We start from the raw sequence: 15134 nt of genomic DNA, 5'->3' as shown, positions 1-15134 counted from the left end.
TAAAATGATGACCTAAGATTTCATATTAATGATATGAATGGTTAAAAATCTGTGAGAGTTATCACCCTGAACTTTTAGGAAGCACAATCATAGAAATCTTTTGCCTCAAAAATTTGAATACATTTGGAAGGTCACGTTTTAATCTAATATCTATGAAATGAAGTATTCCACAGATAACTCAAAATGATATTAAATGGAAACAATTTAACATTTCATTTTCCTTTTTCTTCTAGGGATGTAATTATTAAGAATGGATAATGACACCTCTCAGTTCTTTCTTTGGGAATTCTCAGAAATTTGGGAGCTACGGGTCATGCACACAGCTTTACTACTGATATTGTATTTAATGACATTATCAGGGAACCTTCTCATCATCTCTGCTGTTGTTTGTGACTACCACCTTCACACACCCATGTACTTCTTCCTGATGAATTTAGCCATGCAGGATGTTGGTTCCATTTCAGTCATTGTCCCCAAAGCTGTTTTTAATTCTCTCATGAATATTAGAACTATTTCTCATTTGGGATGTGTTGCCCAAGTCATGTTCTTTGTCTTTTTCATGGCCTATGATGTTTCCCTCCTTACTGTGATGGCATATGATCGGTATATTGCCATTTGTAGTCCTTTACAATATGAAATGATAATGAATAGGAAAGCCTGCACCAAAATTATTGGAAGTGTATGGATTGCCAGTCTTCTCAATGCTTCATTGCACACTATTTTCACTTTTATTACTCCTTTCTGTTCTAATATTATCAATCAGTTCTACTGTGAAATCCCTTATTTACTTAAGATTGCCTGTCCTGGTGTATATGCACCTGAAACTGGAGTTCTAATTTTCAGTACTATATTAACACTTGGTTGTTTTATTTTTATCCTTGTGTCTTATATGCATGTCTTCTCTGCTGTTTTGAGAATTCCTTCAGTTCAAGGAAGGAAAAAGGCCTTCTCCACTTGCTTGCCACATCTTATTGTCTCCTTTCAATTTGTGATTATGGCTGTCTTTGCTTACTTTAAAGACATATCTGGCAAACCATCCTACCTTCAATACATAATTACAATGCTATATTCTATTATTCCACCCATGACTAATCCATTGATTTACAGCATGAGAAACAAGGACATCAAAGTTGCTCTTTCAAGACTTCTTAGTCAGAGATCATTTAATTTTAAAGAATTGTGAACTATGTACTTATTTATGTTTGCATCTGATCAGGAAAGAGAAAAATAGACATACAATATACAGTTTATACATATAACCATCACTCCTATTGCAGGCAACTTAAAATAATTTCTTCCTTTTTGATCTTGGTGTGTTTGATGCATTGGAAAAATTATTCTGGGAAATTTATTTAGTAGGTAAAGTCATTGACCAGATGTCTGAGTTTTCTCTGCAGGGTTTTTGCTAGTTTATATGTCCGTGTTCCTGGCAGAGACACAATTGGGCATAATGGGATGCCATTCTTGTGTATTTTGGGGAGTCCATAGAACTTGGGTGTGGAAGAGTCTTGTGGTTGCATGTGCTTTCTCTCTAGTGGTGTTAGCTATTTTACTTTTTCCATTTGTTTTTTATTTTTTCTCTAGCTACAATATTTTGTCAGATCATTGTGGATTATTTTGTAGGTTTTGGTGTTGTTGACATTGTTTTTGACTTTGCTGTCAGTCTGTCTTTGTCTGTCAGTAGGTTGATGATGCTTTCGTCTTATTTCAGTATCTTTAGTGCTGTCTTTTTTGGCTGAGTGTTTCATTTTGTCTGTTGTGTTGCACATTGGGGATGATTCTTTGCCTAATGTTTTCTAGTGTTTCTTGGTCCAGGTGGCTCATTTTTAGAATGGAGTTGAGATTGGTGAGGAATTCAATGAAGTCAGCATCTTTGTGATTGAAATTGAGGCCACGTGTGAGGACAGTCTTTTTGTCATCAGACAGAGGTCTTCTGGATGAATTTCTGATGCATAGTACTGAGTTGTCATCTTGTGATTTTGAAGCGATGGTATTGAGTTTCTATTATAATAAGTTGCATTTTTGAATTTTATTTTGTTGGTAATCCTGTCGATAGTGCATTCTAAGATCTTGTCCAATGGAGTTGAACAAGCAGATTTTTGTTCATCAGTGATGCACTGGTATTTTTCCAGACAATTGTAGAATCAATGATCATGAACCAAAGCATTTTGTGCCTGTTTTGGAAGAAAAACAGCTAACACTACAAGAGAGAAAGCACATACAACCACAAGACTCCTCCACACCCAGGTTCTATGGACTCCACAAAGTACACAAGAAATCCCTTAAGCCAAGATACATCAATTCAAATTATATGGGACACTGCAAAAACAGTGATTCGAGGGATAGCAATTAAGTACTCGGCACATAAGTGCAAGAAAGAGAAGGTTAAGAGATTGGAGTTGATGGGAATGTTGACAGAGGCCAAGGAGGCTCTTCAGAAAGACCCATCCTCAGTAATAGCGAGGGAGAGAAAAGATATTACGTAACACAAGATTTTCCTCCTGGATCAACGTGAATTAGCAGAGAAAACTCAAAGGAATAAACATTTTTTTTTGAACATGCCAACAAGGCTGGAAAATGGTTGTCCTATAGGCTTAGGAAGCGAGTAATCGCGAAAAAAATAGAATGGTTACAGGATGGGATGGGAAATATGGTGGGATCAAATGAACAAAAGAAAAAGGTGATTCAGGAATTCTTTACTGCATTGTATAAGAAAGACCCTATTTTAGAAGAAAGGATTGGAAGTTACTTAGAAAGGGTGGATTTAAAGGAGGTTCCTGAGAATGTAAAACAAATTTTGAATTCAGAGATCTCAGAAGGGGAAATAAAGGAGGCAATTAAGAATCAATTGAATGGGAAAACCCCGGGAATGGATGGACTCCCGGTGGAATTATATAAAGAGATGTTGGGAATGTTTAGTGGCCATTTAAAAGATTTATTTAATGAGGTTTTGAGTGAAGGGAAAATACCCCAGTCATGGACAGAGGCTTATATATCTTTGATTCAAAAGGAAGATTCAGATCATACCTTGGTTAAAAATTATAGACCCATTTCACTATTGAATGCAGATTATAATTTTTTTTCCTCAATTCTGGCGGGCAGGCTTAAAGTATTCTTAAGAGAATTTACACATCCAGATCAGAATGGGTTTCTTCCAAATCGGCAAATAAGAGATAATTTGATAGTGATGAATACATTGGAATATTATGAGATGCACCCTAGTAAACAGTTGGCAATGATGTTTCTTGATGCTCAGAAAGCATTTGACATGGTTAGTTGGGAATTTTTAATATGTCAGATAATTAAAATGGTATTTGGACCAAATTTTGTAAGAGCTATACAAACAATTTAAACTATGCAATCTGCCCGAGTATTATTCAATGGTGAAATGACTGGGAAAATTGATATACAAAAAGGTACAAGACAGGGATGCCCCCTTTCATCTCTGCTGTTTATTCTGACTTTAGAACCACTATTGATTATAATTAGGCAAAATAATAATATTAAAGGATTAAAAATAAATGATCAGCAATATAAGCTTCAAGCTTTCGCTGATGACTTAGTTTTTATTTTGGAAGACCCATTGGAATCAGGCCCTAAATTATTGGAGGAAATTAGTGCCTTTGGAGAAGTAGCAGGTTTAAAGATTAATTGAGATAAAACTAAATTTTTGGTAAAGAATATTGGAACTGAATCCAAGGCACAATTACAAGAGGTGATGGGGATCCAAATAGTTAAAAAAAGTTAAATATTTAGGTATTTGGTTATCTTCAAGGTGTCCATCTATAAAGGAATTAAATTATCAAAAATTGATGACCAAGATGGAGAAGAAATTAGACAGCTGGAAAAACATTCAACTCTCAATCCTAGGACAAATCGTAGTGATTAAGACTCATATTTTGCCAAAGTGGTTATACCTATTCCAAACTGCTCCTGCAAAACTAGGTAAGAATTTTTTTAAAAAACTAGAACAGATAGTTGGTAAATTCATATGGAATAATTGAAAGCTGCGTATTAAAAGGAGAATGCTGCAGGAGCACAAAACAAGGGGAGGACTGGGGCTCCCACATTGGGAGCTGTATTACCATGCCTCTGCCTTGGCTTGGATTAGGGACTGGGTTGTGTTATCTAGAAGGAGGGTGTTAACTATTGAAGGATATAATTTAACTCAGGGATGGCATGCCTATCGCTGGTCAAGGAAGGATAGTCAATATAAAGTTTTTTCTAATCATTATATTAGGGATGTATTGATAAACTCGGCGTATGGTGAGAGGGTGGATCTATACAAAGATACCTGGCTGGTTTACTCCTTTGGAAGCTGTAACTTATTTGACATTACACAATCCAGACAGAAATTATAGGTATAAAGATCTCATAGATCTGAGAGGCAATCTTAAATCCAGGGAGGAGTTACATTCTGGGGGTATAGAGTTGGATTGGTGGTCGTATTCTCAAATGAGCTCAAGGTTTAATAGGGATAAGCAGGAATTTGGAATCAATATAATCCCACAAGAATTAGACAAGATTTTATGGTGAAGTGATGCTAAATTTTTATCTAAGACCTATAATCTACTTTTGTTCCATGGGATGGAAGGGGGAACAATAAATGATGTAATGATTGCCTGGGGGAGAAATATTGGTCGCACTATAGAATTAGAGGAGTGGGAACAAATTTGGAAGAAAAATATAAAATTAATGTTAGCAACGGCATTTAAAGAAAATATGTGCAAAATGTTGTATAGATGGTACTTAGCTCCTGCACGAATTTCAAAAATGTTTCCCAATGCAAATGACAAATGTTGGAAATGTGATTCTGCCAGGGGCACTTTCTACCATCAATGGTGGACTTGTCCAAAGGTTAGACGTTACTGGACCAATATAAAAAATAACAGGATAGGATTTTCAATTGGACCCAGCTATTTTCCTCTTGGGGATGAAGCCACAAGAAGTACCCAAAAATGTTTGGTATCTAGTAATACATATTACAACAGCGGCGCGTATGCCTTATGCACAATATTGGAAGATGAAGGAAATCCCAATGGACTATCAAGTAATAGAGAAAGTATTACTATGCGCAGAGTCAGATCGAATGACATATATTCTCAAAGGGAAAAGTGAATCACTTTTCAATAAAAGTTGGGACTCCTGGTATTCATGGTTACAAAATAGAATATTTAATCTCAAAGGGGGAAATACCAGATGATTGTGTATTATTATTTGAGGTATAGAATCTGGAGATATATACAATTATAGATTTCTCATATTTGGTAATTAAAGGTTACTTAGCCTGGGATGCACGAGAAAAAGAAATTAGTGGTAGTATTACACTCCCCGGTCTTGTTATGTTGTTGTTTTTGTTTTTTTTGGTGTCTAGGATGTTTTGGTGTTTTTCTATTTGATGCACTTTTCAGTACTTTGTAATAATGTTCTTGTTTTTTTTATTTAAAATTTGTTTAATAAAATTTATTTTTTTAAAAAAAGGGTGCCTATGGGGGCCTGGGCAGGAGTGGGACATATCTGAGGGTCTCTGGCAGAAGGAGGGTCTCTGGGCAAGGGCCAAGGCAGTGGGGGCCGTTCCCTCACTGTTTCCAGGATGGCTTCATGGGCCACATGAAACCACTTCGTGGGCCGGATCTGGCCCCCGGGCCTTGTGTTTGATATGTCTGGCTTAAGGGCTCGGCCAGACTAAGCATCTCCAGAAAGACCATTGGTTTATTTATGCGGGAAATGGGTTACTGCTGCCTAGTGGACAACCGTATAAGTAGCTGTGCAGATGCATTCATTTCTCAGTTCTGTTTGCAAGCTCAAATAAAGCAACGTTCCTGCTTTCACCCTCTTGTCTCACCTCATGCTTCACAAGAGCCCACGATCTAACACTATCCATCTGTAAAAGAAAAATACATGCAGGAGAAGCAATCAGGGAAATTCTCAAATATGTATCTGCTTTGTTCAGAAACATGTGCTCATCATTCCCTCCGGAACCTCCATATCCTGAAAAATTTCTGGATCATGCAGAAGCCTTAAAGAACAAGGAATTGATGGAGAATGCCCACAACCCAAGAATTAACACTCACTGATCTACAGCAATGACATATTTTATGTGCAGTCCCTGTAGATGATTCTCAACCTTGGCAATTTAGAGACATTGGTCTTCAGCTCCCAGAATTCCTTGGCACACATGTCAAAGCATATTAAGGATGCCAGGGTTGAGAAAATTGATGGGAATGGAGCAAGTGTCCCTGACATGTCGCCACAAGTCCGATTCATCTACGTTTTCCTTCTCCTGCCCTAGATTAGACTTTAGATTAGGAAGCTTTCCTCAGAGAGACTTGTTAAATAGCAGGTTCTTTGATGCAGGAATGAAAACGTGAAATGGAGTACAGGGTAACTCATCGTTTATTTTGTGCTGTGACTGTACTGGAGGAAATGGCTGCAACCACAATATATAGTCTAGCCACTAGGCGGCAGCCAATAGGTTTGAATCAACCATTGCCGCCTGGAGATAGCCAATTGCAGCACAGGAGACTTGTAGTCTGGGTTGCTGGAGAGCCGCTAGCTGCTCCAGCAACCCACGTGGTATTCCCTCAAAAAGCCCAGTACATAACACCCCTCCCCTCTTAGATCAGACCATAATAACACCAATTAGTCTCAACAATTGTCAAGACTCAATATTCAAACACACTAAATAAAAGTGATAATATACTGCTCAAAAAAATAAAGGTAACACTTAAACAACACAATGTACTGTATTTAATAGTAGGATGTCTTATCTTGTGTTCCCCTTATTTTTTTAAGCAGTATAATAAAAAACAACCAATGTGGACTACAATGTTATTAAACAACGTCTGAATGAATAGGCTACCAAAATGGCACTTTTAGACAGTTACATCATAGCACTAGTTTCTGTAGTCTAGTGGCAACAGGATTTACAACAATATATAGCTCTTTATTTTACAACATAATCTGCAAGATATGAAGGAGGCTTGTGTGCCCTAGAGGAGTTCCCATCACTTTGTGGTCTACCAGCTTACCCAGTGGGCTGGGCTGACTTGTGTCCCTTTGTGCTCCTGAGTCAGGGGGATTCGATGCACTCTGGCTGGCTTCTCCAGTTTGGCCCACCCCAGAGTCAGACTGTTTGGCAGAGTAGGCACAGTGGTTGCTGAAGTTCGGTTGGCTTGCTCCTTCAGGGGGTCCATGTTGCACTCCAGAGCTCCCCAGTTCTCCCTCTGGTTCCACCTCCGTTAAGAAGCAAAAGTCCTAGTAGTCCATGTGAGGACTGGCTTGGCTGCAAGTTTGAGGACCTTGGGAGGGAGTTATGATGCAGTCCTTGCTTAGTGGCCATTCTGGAAACCATTTCCTGAGCTGATCAATGTGTCGTCTGACAACTCACCCTCCCTCCAACCCCACTTCATAAGATAGGGGTCCAGATGCCTTGGTAATTTGACCAGGAACCCACAGATTCCCATGACCATAGTTCCTGGCCCAAACCCAATCGCCCATGTGCAGCCCCCTTGGGGGTTTTGGTTGACAGGCTTCTGCTGCCACTCTATCTGGAATAAACAGGATGAACTTGAGGTACTAGTACATAAAGCCAGATACAATATTGTTGCTTTTACTGAAACTAAAATGACGTTGCTACAGGTGTATACTCTAGGTCACCTAACCAAACAGAAGAAATAGATGGACTTTTTGCTAATCAATTAATAAATGTATGTAAGAAACATACCATAGTAATAATGGGAGACTTTAACTAACCTGATATCAATTGGGAGATAAACTCTGCAAAAGTGGGATTTCAAACAGATTCCTAACCAACCTAGCTGAGAATTTTGTCATCCAATAGAGAGAGGAGGGAACTAGAAAAAAAGCTATACTGGACCTAATTCTTATAAATAAAGAAGGAATTGAACTTGCCAGAACTTTGGGCAAGAATAATGACATGATATTGGAATTCAATATAATGCAAACACAAGCAATAGAACATAACCCAACCAGTGACTTAAATATTAACAGAGTTGATTTTAACAAACTAGGAAACATTCTATGGATGAAAATATTAAAGGGGAAAACAATTCAAGAAGCTTGGGAGACTCTGAAAAATATGATCAGAAAGGCCCAGTTCAGCACAATACCGCCGAAAAAGAAAACAAGAAACCCAAGAAGAAACCAGCATAGTTGCACAAAGATCTATCTGATAAACTGAAAGACAAAAAGGACGAGAGTGAAGGATCATTCTCTGAACTTCTGGGTTGGTTTCTGAACATTTTGTTACCAAGCTAAGTAACATCTTCAGCAGAGTTTAGGGGATATCAGTGTTCTTCTGTTTATAAAGGCTTCAGGTGTGGGTGTGTCAAGTGAGAGAGTATGATGGGTCTTGTGATGGGTCTTGTGTTGGGAAGGTTAATTAGGTCAAGGTCATCGGGATGTGGACTGTTGGTGGGGCTTGTGTGGGTTGGTTCAGGGTCAGTGCTATCTCCAGTTGGCTGTGCAGTTGATTTGGATTCTGAAGGGTTTGTAGGATGATTGTAGATCAATGTGTGTATTGAATTGCCTGTGGAGTGGCAGGCTTCAATGAACTCACAAGCATGGTAGGTGGTAGCATGGCTGATGATTTTTGTGTTGCTTCAATCGAACTGGTGCTGTTTGGTGTTGGTCTGGGTAGAAATTAAGGATTTAGGATCATGGTGTTTGACTACTAGCTGGTTTTTGTGAATCCTGTTTTTTAATTGATGTGATGTTTGTCCCATGTAGAATTGATTGCAACAATTATGGTTGATTTTGTAGATTACATTGTTTCTTTCATCCTTCTGTATCTTGTCTTTGGCTCTGGATAATTTCTGGTGGAGCGTTGCTGTCGGCTATTGCTATTTCTAGGGATTGGAGAATTCTGGCTGTCATTTCCAATATCCCTTTTGCATATGGTAAGTTTAGTTTTTGTGTGTAGTATGTTGTGGTTTGGGTGTTGTGTGTGATGTTTTTTGGGTAGTCGTTATCGCAACAATATTGTATCTGGCTTTATGTACTAATACCTCAAGTTCATCCTGTTTATTCCCTAAACATGAGCATTAATATATAGGTGTTTGAATCCTTCATTAGTCTTGGGTATGCTTCTTCTATCTCCTACTTCGTAACTAGGTTTTCCATCCTTCCCATCACTCTCTATTTCATTATGTGATTGGCTATGTTGGGGTTTATGTCTGGAATTATGTCCCAAAGATCCTAAAGATTGCCCTAGAGAGCCTAAGGACTGATCACCTTTCTACCTCATTTTTAGTTTAAAGCTGCCCTGATAAGTTGAGCCATTTATTTTCCAAAAAACATGTTTTCCAGTTTTTGTGTGGTGCAGACCCTGATCTAGGAATCCAAAGTTCTCTTGTCAGCATCAACCCTTGAGCCAGTTGTTCATTTGTAAAATCCTTTGTTCTCTTATTGGATATTGATCTGTCATCAGAAGTATAGATGAAAACACCATTTGTGCCCCTTAGTCCGTAATATTCTTGTCTAGCTGTTCATAATCTCATTGTATTGTTTTTAGATTCATTCTTGTGTTTTTTGTCTCTATGTGAAGGAGGAGATAGGTATAATAATCTGTGGACTTGATTACTTTATTAAAGCTTTCAGCTATATCTTTGATGTTTGCTCAGGAAGACAACATTTTCCCCTATATTGAATATCTGGTGTGCAGACCTCTGGTTCTTTTCCCTGAGAATTGAAACTCCTATCACCCACACTCACCTTTTTTTTCCTAGATAAGTTTGGGCCACTTTTCTTCCCATCATATCAGCACTTGATGCCTCTTTTTGAAGGATCAGTAATATGTGTGAGTGTGTGTGTGTGTGTGTGTGTGTATTAGCATAATGGTTAGCAGTTGCAAGGAACATTGTCATTATTTTTGTTCACACATTTCTAAAATAAACTGGGTGTAAAATGTGTATTTATTTGTATATGTGATTCTCAATATTTCCCTTATTCCAAAAGAAGAGTTTTAGCCTGCAAAATACGTCATATTCAAGGTTACCATACAGGGAAAGTAGTTCACAAATCATATATTGAATACAAATGGGCTACTTTACAGAATATATTCAAAATCCAGAAGCCATCATTCCTAAAGAAATGAAATTTTGGAAAATTGTGGTAGTTTCTGTGAGTTTGCAACACAACTTCCTGACATTTTGAGGTATGAAGGACAAACTTTGCAAAATGTTTCTTGAAATGTTTGTGTGTGAGAGAGAAAGAGAAAAATATTACATCACCTAGAAATGTATTCTGTTTTTATTGTATTTTCACAAAAATATTCAATCTTCCCATCATGATTTCCATCTCTCCAAAATATGACTGGGAACTACTTTCAATCAGCAAAATGTTAAATATTCAAAATAATACACAACAAATGGGCTGAAAAGCATTTTTAGGGATCACTTACAGCATGGGTTTCCAACTGGGGGTATGAGACAGTATTCCAGGGGGTGTGAAAATTTGGGTTTAGAAGTTTCAAAATTATAATGTATGTGCATAATCCATTTTGAACTTTTGTAAGGGTTGAGAGAATATATCAGAATATATCAGAAGTGTTCTAGAGGTACTGACTTACAGTATGTGAAACAGCAGCAAAATTGAGTATTAAGTAACAGTAATTACCCCAGAAAAACAAAATAGAGGGAGTTAATATCATATCATCGTTAATCTGAAAATAAAACATTATAAAGTTGAGACAGCTTAAACTTTGATAAATCTGATAAAGTCAGTTTTAGTGCTCATGACTATTTAATTATTGAACTTGCAAATTAGTTCACTCCATCCTCCATTATAGTAATAAAGACACTTGGGCAATGTCATATTTTATTTTTAAATCCACCCCACCCCCAATAGGCTATTTACACTATGAACTGTTCCTTTTTTATGTCCTTGGGGAACAAAATAGATAAAATCTCATGAAAATACAGGACAATATAAAATTTTACTGACGGCTTTGAAAGGAGAACAAGAAAAAAGTGAAATAAAAATCTGCATGAATAAAAATGGATGAAGATGGTAAGTCAATTACCTATATTTATTTTGAATTGCACATTATTTGTTCCTTTCTTCACTTAAATATTCATATGTCTCCCCTTTCCTTTGCAATTAAAATTCCAACAAAATTCAGATTATAGTTATAAGTGTTGCTTGCCTAAATCATTCTTCAGTAACATTTATTTAAGGGGAGATATGGAAATAAACAACACCAAAACCTAAAATATCATAAATTAATCAAGTAAAGCAAACAATAAATTATTCCATAGTTTTCCCCTTTACCTCCACCTTTAGTAATTGCACAAATAATCTTCAATTATTAAGGTTAATGAGATTTGCCTGACTAAGAAGGATTACTATGGTCTCATGTAATTTAATTTCAATTATTTTCCATATATATATATGGAGAAATATATATATATATATATATATATATATCTGCAGGGCTGTGTCATTATGTTGAATGTACTCTTTAAAAACATTTTTATTCACTTCATAAACAAGCTGGCCATACAAAATTCTTAATTCAAATTATGTTGTCAAATAGAATTGAGGTTCTGATTTTAAGCCATTTTTTTTCAGTCCACATATGTGTAGATCAAAGTGAAAATGACAAGGTCATTCAAAGGGTATAATGAAATTTGTAATTCACCCCCCCACCCCGTTCATTTAGGGCCATTAGTATTTATTTAAAAAATGATGGCTTAAAAAATGTAACAAAAAATTCTCTCCATGCACAGGCAGCAAAATACATATATATGGCTAATCCCAACACAACCCAAGTAAATTAATTCAATAACAATTAAAGGAAGGAATTTAGTAGATATTGTAATTCTGCATTTACAAAACTAAAGCACAGAATCTCAGAACTATTCTATAAAATCCCAAAATCTTTTCTATCTAAAATTGTGTATTATACTGGTTAAATTCATTTCAACAGATAGTGATACTGTATTGTACTGCCTGAACTGTGCCAGCTGAAGAGGAATAAACTATTTTTAAAAAAGAGGAGCAACCTCAAACATTGACATGTTTGAATATACTTGCATTCATTTCCAACTTCCAGCAGCTTTTATTTGATTTGATGAAAGCAATATTGTTGCTTTAGGCTCTCACATCTGATTAAGTTAATGTTAGAAAATGGTTTTAATTAAATCAGTAATATCAAGTATCTCTAAGCCCAAGGTTATAAAGAGAATCCATAAGAATTGACAGTGGTTAAATATCTGTCAGAGTTATCCTGAATTTTAAGAAAACATATTTTCATAATACTCAGAAAGTTTCAATTTTTTTAGAATGAAGTTTTAAGGTAATCTTCAGTAAAAGCTAATCTATCCTTCTGCAAATCATTCCAAACTGTATGGAATAGGAAATATTTTAACAATTTTTTTGTCCTATTCTTCTAGGGTGTATTGTTTAAGAATGGATAATGATACTTCTGAGTTTCTTCTCTGGGAATTCTCAAAGATTTGGGAGCTACAGATTATGCATGTGACTTTGCTACTGATACTTTATTTAATGACAGTGACATGGAATCTTCTCATCATCTCAGCTGTTGTTTTTGACCACCATCTTCACACCCCCATGTACTTCTTCCTGTTGAATTTGGCCATGCAAGACATTGGTTCAGTGTCAGTCATTATTCCTAAAACTCTTTTTAATTTTCTTACAAATATAAGAAGTATTTCTCATTCTGGATGTGTTGCCCAAGTCCTGTTTTTGTTATTTTTCCTCAGCTGTGATATTTCTCTTCTTACTGTCATGGCCTATGATCGATATATTGCCATTTGTAACCCTTTACATTATGAAATGATAATGAACAGGAAGGCTTGTACCAAGATGATTGCTGCTGTATTGACTGCCAGCCTTCTCAATGCTTCATTACACACTACTGTCACTTTTATGATTCCTTTCTGCTCTAACAGAATAAACCAGTTTTTCTGTGAAGTTCCATATTTACTTAAGATTGCCTGTTCTGAATTATATGTATCTGAAATTGGACTTCAAATTTTCAGTGCTATGTTAGCCACTGGTTGTTTTGCCTTTGTCATTGTGAGTTATGTGCATGTCTTCTCTGCAGTTCTGAGAATTCCTTCTGTTCAAGGAAGAAAAAAGGCCTTCTCTACTTGCTTACCACATCTGGTTGTTTTCTTCATATTTTTGTTTACTTCTTGCCTTGCTTACCTCAGACCTATAGCTGATAGTGCATCACATCCAAACTTCATAGTAACAATAATGTATTCCATTATTCCTTCTACGTTGAATCCATTAATCTACAGCATGAGAAACAAAGACATCAAGGTTGCTCTTTCGAGACTTTTTGGTAAAAAAAATATTGTTTTTTTAAGGAGAATATGTTGTACATCTTATTTTCAAATAAGAGAAAGTAAGAGAGCTGATACAAATAAGATGCAAATGTAAATATTTTCACAACAATTTTCCACTTTTCAATATATTATATAATGTTCAAAGGGTTTTTAAAATTTATTTATGAGATTTGACTTATCTCTGTTAAGGTTGAACTTGTGGTGCACTGAATCATCTCTGACTGTTAATGACTATAGAGACATAGATGTTCAATTTTCTTGCCAGCATTTTAAGTAGTAGCTGAGAGAGGAAGTTTCCTGCAAGGACACTGAGTTGGGTATTTCTGGACCGATATTCATTTTTCCCAGTTCTTTGACTTAACCACCAGTTGATACTGTTTGTATCTGTCACAATACTTAGACAAAAGTTTGTATCCTTTCTTTGATGCCAAAGTGTCAGAGATAATTATCACAACAGTTATTCTGCAAAAGACAATTAACAGATAAAAAATTAGAACGGTATGAAATATTAAATTGAATGGAACTTTACATATTTCCAATATAGATGCAGTACAGAAAATCTATAAACAATGTATTTATTAGCAAAAAGCATTTGAAAGTAAATAATCCTGCTTGCATATTTTACAAAAAAATTGCAAATTGTGTTCAAGAATTTCATATGAGAAATGTTTCAAAATTTCTATGAATATTGATGTGAAATTTCTAATAAATCTTAAATCAGAAACATAATACTCATGAGCTGTTCACCATCCATCTTTATTGAGGTTTTCATTTTTATATGTTAAAATATGTATTCATCTATATGCTTCCTCACTTCCACAGTAAGTCTAGGCAGCATACATTGTAAGATCAAAGCAAAACAAAAGGGATTGTATAGTATGTCTGTCTATATCAGTTACAAAGAAATATGTTTATATATAAAGGCATCTACTTTTTAAAGCATCAAATAAACATGGATAATCCAATCTTTATGCAAAAAGTTCATTTATTAAATGTTACTGTTTAAAAAAGGGGGTGGTGAATAAAATTGGCTGGAATAGGATCTAAGTATTTCTATAGTATTTATTGGCACATTGCTTCCTTCTTCAAGAAAACATGGTTAAGGTACTTGTTTACTATTTGCTTGCATATCTAAAACCTACAGTTGACAGTGCATCACATTCAGACTTCATAACATTAGTAACATATTCCAATATTTCACCTATGTTGAATCCATTAACTTACAGCATGAGAAATAAAGATATCATAGTTGCTTTTTCAAGGTTTTTTGGACAGAAGTGTTTTTTTTAAGAGAATGATCTATGCATCTACTTATTTTCAAATTTCAACAAGAAAGTAAGAAAATTAACATAACATAATTGTTTTGACTGTGTTCCCACTTTTTCATAGGAATTAAACCAATCTGGAAGCTGATTTTCTGTGGTCTTCACTGGTAATAAGAATCTGGAAACAGCTACAACCAAAATTTCAAATATTAGTACTAGCAGTAATGGAAGAATGCCATTACTTTTAATTTATAGAAATAACAAGTATGGTTAAGATAAGGGCAAAGAGATTATGCAGATGCTTCTATTAATTAACTGAACAAGTTTAATGTGTCATTCAATTAATGTTGTGATATGTGCCCTGGTGGCAAAGTAGTTAAACTGCAGTATTGCAGGCAAATTTTGACCACAGGTGGTAGTTCATTCCTGATGGGGCTCCAGGTTGACTCAGCATTCTACTCTTCAGAGGTCGGTAAAAGGACCCCATATTGTTGAGGACAAAAATGTTTACATTATAAGCCACCCAGAGAGA

The 15134-nt window shown here is 35.8% G+C and overlaps 2 protein-coding genes across 2 annotated transcripts; both read left to right on the top strand.

Moving 5' to 3' along the window:
* Nucleotides 1–250: 250 nt before the first annotated feature.
* On the top strand, nucleotides 251–1183 carry LOC310649243 (olfactory receptor 14L1-like; the record flags this gene model as incomplete). The annotated part of the gene is made up of 1 exon (XM_083377548.1): nucleotides 251–1183. One exon carries the CDS (start codon nucleotides 251–253, stop codon nucleotides 1181–1183), a length of 933 nt encoding a protein of 310 aa, XP_083233674.1.
* Nucleotides 1184–12432: 11249 nt separating this feature from the next.
* LOC310649242 (olfactory receptor 14C36-like) lies at nucleotides 12433–13431 on the top strand (the record flags this gene model as incomplete). The annotated part of the gene is made up of 1 exon (XM_083377547.1): nucleotides 12433–13431. One exon carries the CDS (start codon nucleotides 12433–12435, stop codon nucleotides 13429–13431), a length of 999 nt encoding a protein of 332 aa, XP_083233673.1.
* Between the last annotated feature and the right edge of the window lie 1703 nt (nucleotides 13432–15134).

Source organism: Vipera ursinii (genome assembly GCF_947247035.1).
Source record: "Vipera ursinii genome assembly, chromosome: Z".
In the NCBI taxonomy this organism is placed as follows: domain Eukaryota; kingdom Metazoa; phylum Chordata; class Lepidosauria; order Squamata; family Viperidae; genus Vipera; species Vipera ursinii.
The sequence above is the reverse complement of the archived record's forward strand: the minus strand, read 5'-3'. Positions and strand labels throughout refer to the sequence as shown.